This window comes from Arvicanthis niloticus, chromosome 1 (genome assembly GCF_011762505.2).
Source record: "Arvicanthis niloticus isolate mArvNil1 chromosome 1, mArvNil1.pat.X, whole genome shotgun sequence".
In the NCBI taxonomy this organism is placed as follows: domain Eukaryota; kingdom Metazoa; phylum Chordata; class Mammalia; order Rodentia; family Muridae; genus Arvicanthis; species Arvicanthis niloticus.
In genome coordinates, this window is record NC_047658.1 from 140408433 (window position 1) to 140420652 (window position 12220).

General features: G+C 39.2%; 1 protein-coding gene across 2 annotated transcripts in view; it reads right to left on the minus strand.

Annotated features, from left to right (window-relative positions):
- The window catches only part of Rnls (renalase, FAD dependent amine oxidase), a 260555-nt gene that overhangs the window by 16901 nt on the left and 231434 nt on the right, over positions 1–12220 (minus strand). For both annotated transcript variants that reach the window (XM_034496709.2, XM_076919161.1), the window contains exon 6: positions 9431–9606. In XM_034496709.2, coding sequence (XP_034352600.2) covers positions 9431–9606 — 176 coding nt within the window. The remainder of the gene's footprint in view (positions 1–9430; positions 9607–12220) is intronic.

Sequence of the window (12220 nt, forward strand, 5' to 3'; positions counted from 1 at the left end):
AAAAAAAAAAAAAAAAAAAAGCAAAAAAATACAACAGAAAAAAAAGAAAAGAAAAGCAAGAGAAAGAAAAATTCACTTGCCTTTGGCCAGTTCAGTATTGAAATTCAGTAAATCACCTACCAGAAATTATCCTCATCAGAGGATAAATGTACTTCTGTGCACTCAGCCTTGGCCTTCCAAATAAAAATGTGTAAGGAATATTCTAGCATTGCATCAGTCCAGATTTCATCTTTTCTCTTGTAACACTTCTACTAAGAATGTTCTATGGAAACAGGTAAACACTTCTTTGTCTGAGGAGACAAAAGGCCAGTGTCAAAAGTGAGGAACTCAATGGAAAGATGAGAAGAGAAAAGATGGGATGTGCCTACATGTTGGGATGTTTCTATGAAGGACTGAGTCAAGGGTATAGAGAGAAAAATCCAAGTCTCTTAGACAAATGGTGTCTTAACAGGGGTTTCTATTGCTGAGATGAAACACCATTACCAAACAGCAAGTTGGGGAGGAAAGGGTTTATTTTGTTTATACTTCTAAATCTTAGTCCATCATTGAAGAAAGCCAGGACTTTAACTCAAGCAGGGCAAGAACCTGAAGGCAGGAGCTGATGCAGAGGCCACGGAGAGGTGCTACTTACCGGCTTCCTCCCCATGGCTTGCTCAGCCTGCTTTCTTACACACCCCAGGACTTTGTGCCTACTTCCACTTCTCCATGCTAAGATTTTGTCTGGCTTAAATTTGTTCAGATCTTGTGTATGCTGTCACAGTCTCTGAGAGTTCATATGTGCATCAGCCTGTTAGTGTCTGGAAGGTGTTTTCATCGAGTTGTCTATCTATCTGCTCTGGCCCTTATAATCTTTCTGCCTCCTCTTCTGTATGGAATCACAAGCCTTGAGGAGAAAAGTTGATACAGACAATCTATTTAGGGCTTAGTGTTCTAAAAGTTCTTTATCCTGTGCATATTGTATAGTTGTGGCTCTCCGTTGTAATTACTAATAACTGTAAGAAGGTACTCCTCTGATGAGGGTTGAGTGGAGCACTGATCTTTGTGTACAGTAGTATGTCATTAGGAGTAGCTTTTACTGCTATATTCCTTTAGAAGAATATCAGTAGCAGGTTTTCACTTAGAGCCTATGACCTATTTAGTCTCAGGTTCTTGATCGCATGTAGTGGTGTCAGATGTGGGTTTCTACTCATGGAGTAGGCCTCAGGTTCAATTTAAAAATGTGATTGGTTACTTCTGCAACTTGTGTGACTATATTGCTCCAGTGTGTTTTGCAGGCATGTCACTTTTGTAGGCCAAAAGCTGGGAGATATCAATGATTACCTTTGTCTTCTGACAGCATGCAGACTACCTTCCAGTGCCATGGCTGCTAATCAGTAGGGCAAAGATTCCAGGTGGGCATCAGCTCAAGTTTTTTTAGTTCAATGACACATCTATGTGGTGTATTCAGAAATACAGCCTTACTGTCATGTTGTGAAAAATAACCAATTGTATTGGTAATAACTTATAATGTTTGGGAAGTCTATGGAACCCTTTTGGCCAGCAACCCAACAGGATGTAACCCCTTCCTGGTGTCAGAGATTTCACTTGGTAGCATATGATATCTAATTAAGTTTTTGTCTCGACCATTTTATAGTAACATCATTTAAATTTCCTTCATATGATCTTAGCCAGTTGTCTTCATTTTCCTGAGAATGCCATACTTTCTCTTTAGGACTGAACAAAATTACATTGGGTATATGTGTCAAGTTTTTTTTTTTTATTCATTCATCTGTTGAGACATCTATGCTGGTTCTCCCTCTTTTTTTTTTTTTTTTTTTTTTTTAGCAGTTATGAATAGTTCAGTAGTAAGCATGGTTGTACAAGCAGTTTTGTGGTATTTTGTTTTAGAGTCCTTCAGGTACATAGTTGTGTGGAATGGCTTCTTTTTTCCATTTTCTGAGGCATTTCGATATTGCCTTCCATAGGCTAAAGGATGTTAAGAATGCTTTTTCAAATACTTATCAGCCATTTGCATCTCTTTTGTGGAGAGCTGTCTGTTAAGATACTCATTGATTGGTGTCTAATTTCTGAGGTTCTTTGTAGATTATAGATATTAGTCTTCTTTCAGATATATAGCTTGAAAAAGCTAGTTTCTCCATTCTGTCTGTCATATCTCCAGTTTGGTGGTCATTCTTTATTCTGTGAAAGGAGGCACAGTTCATGTCTTTAATGTGCCACCAATGCCTTAGCACTTGGGAGGCAGAGGCAGGCAGGTCTCTGAGTTAAAGGCCAGCCTAATCTACAGATTGAGTTTTAGGGAAACCAGGGCTACACAGAGAAACACTGTTTACAACATCATCATCTTCATCTTCATTCTCATCCTCATCATCAACAAAGCAACTCATGATTGCTCAAAGAAAAATGGCAGAAAACCCCACTTTTTTAAAATTTGAAAGTGTGAAAGACTGAAAAAAAGAAGAGTAACATATTTCAGGAAAGAACCAAATGCAAGAAATAGAGAAGGCCAAAAGCTTCAACTTCATTAAATAGAGAACACTACCCTTATTGCTGGGAAGCTAAGCAGGGTCAGGCCTAGTTAGTTACTTGGATGGGAGATTACCTTTTTTTTTTTTTTTTTTTTTAAACCAAAGAAGAATGGGGAAAATAATAGTTATACCTCAGCACCAATTTGTTACCAGCAATATCTTGAGGAGCGTCTGAGGCAGACACTGAAGCAAAGGAAAGTATGGGAATATGGTGCTGTGGCAGCAGGCAGACGGGGCAGCTGCATCATTGAGTGCCCCATGTCAAAGTATGTGCAAAGCCACCTTCAGTGAACAATTTTCTGCAGAAAGTATTAAAATAACCAACTTGTTCTAGAATCCTTAATTAAATGCTATATGGACTAGACACCAAATTACTTTAACTGGATAAATATTTAAATTATAAAGGGGAAATCAGTGTAAAATGGAAGAATAGAGAACCATTAAAAAAAATTCTGCCACTGCTTTCTTAAGTTAAACCCATATCCAGCAGACTTTTAGAGTAAGGAGCTATCTTGAGTGTCATGCCTAATACCAATGGATTTGTGTTACATCTAAAATTTACAATGATAGTTATTATAATTAGGAAAAAGTTTAAAGATACTTGCAGTATATTAGGCATAATTCTAAGACATTTCTGGATGTTTTAACTTTGCATAGTGAGATTATGAATTTAAAGAATGCTGCTCTGCTAAGCTTTGGTACTGTTGATAAAATTATCCATGGCCTGAGGTCAGTATTTCCATTTTGGTCAAGCTTCAAGAATGGCATACATAGCCAGATCATGCTATTCCTTTTTGTCCTGGGAATATAAATTCTGCCCATCATGTTAAAGCTTGTCTTCAACAACATCAACATGTTGGCAGCCAAAGTGCATGGTTTGAAACTGAAAATGGACCCCCCTCCCAGACAGAGTTATTAAATTAACGGACTGACAAGCCAAGGACTGGTACAATTCTCCACAGAGACTTACCAACCTAAGACAGAAGTGCATTGCTTTTGATAATGCATATTTCACGATAGGTAAGGAAGGCATTCTTGTCAGAACGACCTAAGACAGACTCAGTCTTAGTTATGAAACAAAAAAAAGGGGAGATGTGGAGAGCTTTTAGGGCTGCTTGGCAGGAATCTGACATTAGCCAAGGACAAGGAAATGGGCTTTAGGCAGGAATTTGACATTAGTCTAGAACAAAGAAGTAATTTCAGGCAGGAATCTAAATCTTAGGCTAGGACAAAGAAGTAGGCTTCAGGCATGAAAATGACTTTGGGCTAGGACAGGGAAGTAGTCTCAGATATTTTGGTCATCCTGATAAGCCCTTAGAAACAGTGATTACAGGAGTGATCATGGGACTTTGTTCATTGCCTTGCTTGTTCTTTGACTATTTGTGTTTATTGTCTTGCTTGTTCCTTGACTATTTGCATCCTTTGTATTTGCAACACAATAGTATTATTGCTAGTTCCTCAACCTAGAACTGACTTTAATATTTTCATGTAATTAAAATGGTATAAAAGCAGATTGGGAAAAAATAAAAAATAAAAATAAAAGAAAAGCTTCTCAGGTCAAAGTGCATAGCAGCATTAATCTTTGAGCATGAAGATAAATATTTAGAAGACAATATGATATGCACTTAATCTCCAGTTAGCAAAATAAACATAGTAGCTTCCCCACTGGGGACAATGACCTCCCAATCACACAGTTTTGATGTGTTTTATGGTATGAGATCCAAATTATCTCCTGTGGAACAAGACTAACCAATTAGGGATAATTGGTTATCCCCATAACAAGCTTGCCCCTGTTGTACCAGTGGGTACATTTCAACTGTAAGGTCAGTAGCATAGCATGCAGGATCCATAGCTAAGTAAAGAATGTTAGTGAAATTTCCCTCAAGCAGCTCATAGAGCATCTTCTGGCACTATGAGACCTAGGTCAGCTCAGTGCTAGCTTGGTTTCTCTGTTTTCTGTGACCAAGATGTGGTAACTGCAGAAATCAAGTTTTACCATCTTGTTCTGGTTCTGGTGGACATCCAATAGCAGTGGAGCCTGTATGGTTTGGAAGTCCTCAAAATCCTCCTTAACCAGCAACTCACAGGCAGGTAGTCCACTCCTGGTGCTGGGTCTTTGCAAACGTCTATTAAGATTGGGCTGCAGTGTGAGGGGAAGCTGAGGAATAAATGCTCCTGATCATCTTCACTCTTCACACAGCAGCCAGTCACCACCCTGACCTCAGGGCCTTCGTTTCAGCAAGTCCTAGGCTTCCGTTTCTCTTCCTCCACTCAGCAAAGCTGCCAGGAGATGTACTTGAAGCTCATGCACCAGCAATGCTCAGTGTCGGTGATAGCTCCAAGAGAAGTCTGCCTTTTGTTATGGCCTCCTTCCCTGGAAGTCTGTCGTCTAATGGATCTTGGCTAAGACTTTCTCGCTGGCCTAGTAGTTTTCCAGCAGCTGCAGTGTGGTGTTTTAGAACTGTCTTCCTTTGTAGCTGTCCACAGATAAGATAAGTGGCCCACGTGTCCCTTGTACTGTTGACCCTAATGTTAGATGAAGTGATCTTTGTTATGTCTCCCATTTTCTTCTGTGTTTTACATTTTTCAGTTAACATGCACTGTTTTGCTGATTCTTTTTAGTCAGACTAAAGAAGCCTCAGATATTATAGATATCTATTATAGGTACTATAGACACTTCAATAAATATAATATTTTTAAAAAGAATTTTACCCAAACTCTAGATGAAAGTGCAGAAATAGTTGCCAAGTCCCTCAAAGACATTTTACCCTTAATCTGCAGCACCTACAAAAATGTACCACTATGTCATTTAAGACAAAATTCAATTTAGAGTCTTAGAGCCCTGAGCATATATTAGTCTCTATGGTTTCAGAACAACTGGTGATGTTGTGGACATTCCTTAGCGACTAGGCAAGTGAACATATGTACAGTCCTCCTGCCTCTGTGGATATGTCGGGGAGGGCACTGGGCATGGGGAACACCAGGAGAACTTGGGGGTTATTTGTATGTGGGGAATAGTCTCTCATTCTTCTGTTGTTCCCCATGCCCAGTGCCCAGTGTGTTAGAGCCTTAACACATTGATGTTTCCCTTAAGATTTGCTGAGGGATCTTAGAGGGATTTGCCAAGGGGATCAGAGGAAAGAGGCTAAGACTCCCTCTCTGGCCTAGTAGTTCTTCAGCAGCTACACTGGGGTGTTTTAGAACCGTCTTCCTTTGTAGCTGTCCATAGATAAGAGAACTGGTCCATACATCTCTTGTGGACAGAAGCTAAGCCATTACCCAAGGTGCACACTCTAATCTTTTGAACCGGCACATGATTAGCTGCCAAGAAGGGAAGAACACCCATCAGATGACTATAGCCCACCATGCTGTCATTATCCAGGGGAGGGTAAGGAAGTTAGTTTATTTTTCTACCCTGGGCCTTTGGTTTCTTCTCACTATAGTGGGTTAACACTAGCAAACTCAAAGTCTTTCAGAGCACAATGTTTATATGATTTAGCAGATTTAAAAAAAAATCTGTGTGCACATTATTTTTATGAGCTTTTTAAAGGAAATGTGATGGTGTAGCCATGGATGGTGGGTGTCTTCCCAGGGTTGATGTTGCTGGAAGTTAGGTTCCCTGTGTAGCATAGCTGGGTGTTGAAGAGAAGGACCCTGGTGGGAGTTGGTTGGGTTGCTGGGGATAGCTGGAGCTATCAGACTTAGAGCTACTTCTTATGAGTCAGTTGTCATAGAAGCTCCTCCAACTCTGACTCTGGCTTCATGGCTCTCCACATAATGTCTGATGCTTGCTCTTCTCTAGATGCTGCCATGCACTATGAGGAGACTCAGCCAACGGGGCCTTCACTGGGGCCAGTGCCATGTTGTTTGGACTTCTAGCTTTCAAATCTGTAAGCTAATGAAACTGATGACTCTAAACTGACACATCCTATCACCTTATGATAGCTAATCTTTCAGTGTCTTGATTTAGGATTGCTGAAGCGATGAATCTTTGGGGATGCCCTGAAGGTTTTAACAGGGAGGTTTAATTGAGCAGAAGAGGCACACCCTCAGTGTGGGAAGGACTCTCACAGGAGTTGATGCTCTAGACTGTATAAAATGAGCGAAGAGAAAGTGCTCTGAGAATCAGTGTCCATCTCTTCTTCTGCTTCCTGACTGCGGGATCAACAACTTGATTAGTTGTTTTAGGCCCCTATAGACATTGCTGCTGCGTCATGATGAGCCATAATCCCTTAAACCATGGGATTCCTGTTCTTTACTTAAACTGCATTTATTTTTTGTCATAGCAGTGAGGAAAATAAAATACCCCAAGTCTACAGTTTATATTGAGATTAATCTTTAATATTGTATATCTTAAGGATTAGGACAAATGTATAATGTAATTTACTGTTATTATATTATTATGTAATATTATAGGCAAAATATTTTCAGTACCTTAAAAATCTTTCTAGCCAAGCCATTCTTCTACCCTTCCTGTCTAGTTTTCTAAAAGGCTTCTAACCTGCCTACTTATGCCTCTACAAGTTCGTATCCTCACCAGGCATTCATGAGAGTTGCTACCACTCTGACCCTCACTAGCATTCCATGTTATCTGGATTTTACATTTGTATATTCCAGTTGTGTGTCAACTTTCAGCATTAAATAGATCATGCCTTGGAATTGCCCAGCTTCGACTCCAGCCCCTCCATCTGTCTCTAGTATTTAATGTGAAGATTCAGTTCCAGTGTCACAAAAGAAAAGAAAAAGAAGAAATGAAACTAATGGAAGGAAAAAAAGTTTTGATCCTGCAGGGTTTGGAACAGAGAATCCACATAACATAGCACTGTTTGGGATAGAATATTAGGTCTGTATTCTACTGAAACATTCATAATATAAAGATGTGTCGAGCTCTAGCTTTTTGCTTTTCAGAGAAAGCAGAAAAGGAATGAGATGGTATGTGGAGAACAGAAGGAAGAGAAGGGAGGAAAGACAAAAGGAACCTGGGGTGGGACCTGGGCTAGACAGAGATTTGGCTGGGTTTTCTCCTTAGGAACACTATCTGCTTGGAATGGGAAGGTGGAGAAGCACAGAAAATACAGACCCTACTCCTCTTCCTTTTGTGTCTCTCACTCATTCACATTACTTTCCTTCTCAGTTTAGTGCTGCACTACAGCCAACATTCATGCAAATGTACATTGACTAATTGAGACAAGGCTGTGATGACAAGGCAGAGGGCACGCCCTTCACCAAATTCCAAAGGTTAAGATTGAGAGATGTGGGGGATGTACTGTCGAGGAGATTAGCTGAAAGTAAGTACCTTATCTCAAACCACTTGACCTTTCATTGGTCAGTCCCTTTTCTAATGTGTATCAAGGGGTGAGATGCTCACCACAGATGACAGTGTTACTCTCTGCAGACTGGTGTTCAAGATGCTAGGGAAGGATGTGAACAGTGGGAAATGCATTCTTTGAAGCTTGGACAGTAGCTTGCCTCCTTTCAGGGTCTGCAGTCAGTGTAGCATCTATGTCTACAGAGTTATGAATGTGGTGGAATGATTTCAACATTCAAATTGCAAGAAAAACCATTGTTAGAGATTGGATACACATTGTATTCAAAATGATCTTTTGATGAAACTTTGTGATATTGCTTCATCAATATTTGAATAGTTCATTTCATGATTAGGACAAAGCTATTTTTAGACTATATAAAATTGTAAGACTTATATAGTGAGTAGATTTAAATTTATAAATGAGTAGGTTTAAAAATTATTTTTTAGTCTATTAGTAACTTATTATGAGAAAAGCTCACACACATACATACAAATGTCACAATGTACTATTCTTTTAAAGGAGTATTTACAATAGGCAAAATGACTTATATACAATATACCCAGCTTCAAATTATAACAAAATCCTTTTTCCGGCTTCTTTTTCAAGTCAACTTAAAATTGAGATAAATATCACTTAGAGTCATTAGCTATTGATATTTTTCAGTGCTTTGAAAAGGAAAGAGCAAAGTCTTCTAAAAATGACTATGACATGCTTAAGTAAATATTTTCTCCAGAGGTTCCCTGTATAATTTAACTTGAGAAGATATGGGTAAACACAGACCTGCTGCAATATTTTAGCAAATAATTTACTATTTCCTCTGATTTGGAAAGCCCTTTAAAACACACAAAATCTGCTGCAATTTCCTATAACACCACTTTTTCTGAAGGCTTTATAGCTTGGATAACCAATAGTTCTCACAAACCTGTTAAATCAGTGGGCTCAGCAAGGGGTGAAAACATATCCCTGTGGCTTTCCATCTTCAGTCTATCCGACCTTTGCTTCACTGACCCCCAAATGACTTCACAACTGAGTTTACAGATCCAGAGCTGTTTCCGAGAACAGGATTCCAACTCTAGTAAAAGTGTGTGTGTTTAAGTCAAGATTTACTCTGTATTAAGAGCTTTAAGGCTAACCTAGAAGAATGATAAGCAGGGTTATCGTACCCTAGAAGGCAGCTTGGTTCAATATTCTAGATTTATTCATGAGAGACCTCTGCTGTCACCACTCAAACTGAGTAAAATGAAAACCGTGGTAACTAGATACACACACACACAGTGTTAATATGACCTACAGCAAAGCTCTGGGTAAAGTGGCTACCATACGGCTGCAGTGTCAATTTGGAAAATCCCCAGAGAAACAGCTGCCTTTAGATGTATAACTCCTCTTGCCTGTATAAGAAACCCTAGAATTTCAGAGTGTGATAGGATGAGGACAAAGCTGGTACAAATGACATGCACATCTCATTGAGCAATAGAGTGACAGTGACACCTATAGAAATTACATATGCATATGACAAACCCATATGAACTCCAAGGATCCCAGCATTCATTTCCTCTACTAGACAACCCAGAAGACTCCACTACATTTCCTGATTACCTGTGAATATGTCCACTTCTGGAATTTCGTAGCAATTGGCTGAGGCAAACCCGGCAGAATGGTTTCCAGTTGCTGGATGATTAATTTCTGTATGTCCTCCTCACTGTGCTCCATATGTTCAAGTCCAAATGGGACACTGGTTTGGACCACCAGAGATGGACCAAATTTCGATGACTCTGCAGTGTGAGAGGAACAGAAGGATAAATCTTAAAGCAGGGAACCCAAGAACACAGCCCAGAGGTGGAAACCAAAGTAGAAAGTGATCATAACCATCAGGCAGTAATGGAGGCAAGACAGAGACCCGTGTCTGCAGCATAGTTTAGGCTGTTTCTGAACCAGCTCCAGCTCTCCTGGGGAGGAAGGAGACTGAAGGTGTACATTAGAAAACATCAGTTCTTGATAATGAACTGGGAGAGACAATAAGCACCCTGAACACCTATTAACCTGGGTCCAGCTAAATTTATTAGCGAGTTGTTTTCTCTTATTAGTAAATTGTAAGCCTTTTATATATTATATTACAAATACCCTATTTTTTTAAGTTCTGAGAATGAAATAGATGTTCAGAAAGATATTTATGTTAGGAAGATTGCCAAACATTTTACTAAAATTTTAACAATTTTACATTATATTTAACACCTTGAAAAATTATCTATTTGAAATCAGAGTATTCCTCCTAATATTATTCCTTGTATCCTTTGTGTGTACGTGAGACACGGTCCTATTATGTGGCCCAAGCTGGCCTTAAACCTGAGATTATTTCCTTCTCCCTCCTCAGTGGTGAGAGAGCAGTAGGACCACCATTCTTTTTTATCTTTCAGTCAACAACAGAGACAGAAATCTGTCCCATCTATAACTCCCCATTTTTATTTGCCATTCAACTTATTTTTTGCTGAATTTTATGATTACCAAAACTGAATGCTTGGCTGATTCTTTTCATTATTTCATTAATGTATGTAGTAAGGTACTGATGGGTTGGCAACTTGATTCTAAGATGTCTCTAATTTTGTATCATAAAATGTCATACTGTTTGAGGTATATTGGTTAAATTTTAGAACCAAAAATAAAAGACTAAGTGTCATAAGCATATGCCCATTTAGCATCTCTACATTTTAGAGATTTATTTATTTTTATTATTTTGTAAACTTATAATAAGCTTGTACCTACCTAGGTTGGTAATATAGCTCAAACAACATATCAAGTAGATGCTTTATAAAAGTAATACTCAGGAGGGAGAGAAGAAATTAGCTAAAGGACCACATGCCTAGGTGTTGCTCAAATTATCCCCACGAGATATTTTTAATAAAAGTACTTTCCTTCCCCATTTCACTCATACCACAGAGCCATGGCTTATGAATTTCAAAAATAAATACAAAGGAATAGTCTCAAAATGCTACAAGTCTTTGAAAACAGTCAGTGCTCCACATAACCTCATCTGTTGGGATATGAATGGGAACACTGCACTGGAAGTGCCATGGTGAATCAGACTGTCCACTGCCCAGCTCACTGTAACTGTCCACCTTACTAAGCAGCAGAGAAGATGTCCTTGGGAAGGCCCAGTCTTTCTCCTGGGCAAGCACACCTCAGTGGCACTACACAGAGGGAAAGAAAGGCTCATGAGTGCCAGGGAATGCTTCCACACTGGGAAATCTTTTGCATCATCCACCACAGCAGTGTGGTCCTTTAAAAGATGAAGGCTACCTGCTTACCCACAGTCAGTGTTCGTTGCTTCCTGCTGCAGATGCAACATGACCAGGGGCTTAAACTTCTGCTGCCAAAACACCTCAACCATTACGGACTGTACACCGAACTATGAGTCAAGATAACTCCTTCCTTCCTTACGTTCATTTGCTACTTTTATCACAGCAACAGAAAACATACTTAAGACAGCAGGCACAATTTACACGTCAGTTAACACATTTATTACGTATCAGTTAAAAAGTTCACGAAGCTTGTTCACACTGGAGGAGTTCAAAGCCATCTTCCATTTGTGAGGTGCCAAATCTTTCTAGTGACAGAAAGTTACCTCATCAGTGAAGCAGGAGAACAGAGCTTGGCTTGCCATCACTGGCAGGCTTTAAAGGGACATAAAGGCTAGCTAAGTTCTGAGCATTAAGAAGTATGCTTTTCCAGTCACTAAGACTAGTCACGGTGCATGACAAGCTTTGCTCATTTACAATAGCTGTCTCCTCCTAGGAGCGCAATACAAAAGCGCATCCTAAGACTCAAACCGAAATGGTTCTTGTGTAATAATGAGAGAACAGAGAAAAGCCTGATTACTTTTTATCCTTGGAATTGAACAAATTTTGAGAATTTATATTAACATTTAGACTAAAGAAGAAGTTTAAAAGAACATGACTTCAACTCCCAAACTAAAAGATACTTTTAGAAGCTAAAATGAAACACACACACACACACACACAGAGAGAGAGAGAGAGAGAGAGAGAGAGAGAGAGGGAGAGAGAGAGCGAGAGAGAGAGAGAGAGAGAGAGAGAGAGAGAGAGAGATAGAATATAACTAAGAATTGGAAAACACAAATTTACAAAAAGCCACAAATATGTTACTAGGATTTAGGTTTAAAAGGGAGACAAGAAATGGCGCTAGAGAAAAAAGACAAAATTTTATGTTTTCTTTCATATACAAATTGTAGGCATGGGTAGACACACACACACACACACACACACACACATATATATATATATATGTATATGTTACTAGAAAGCATAAATGGGACCTTATTGGGGTAAGGCAGGGATCTAGCAAGAATGGGGGAGAAAAACAGGGAAAGGCAAT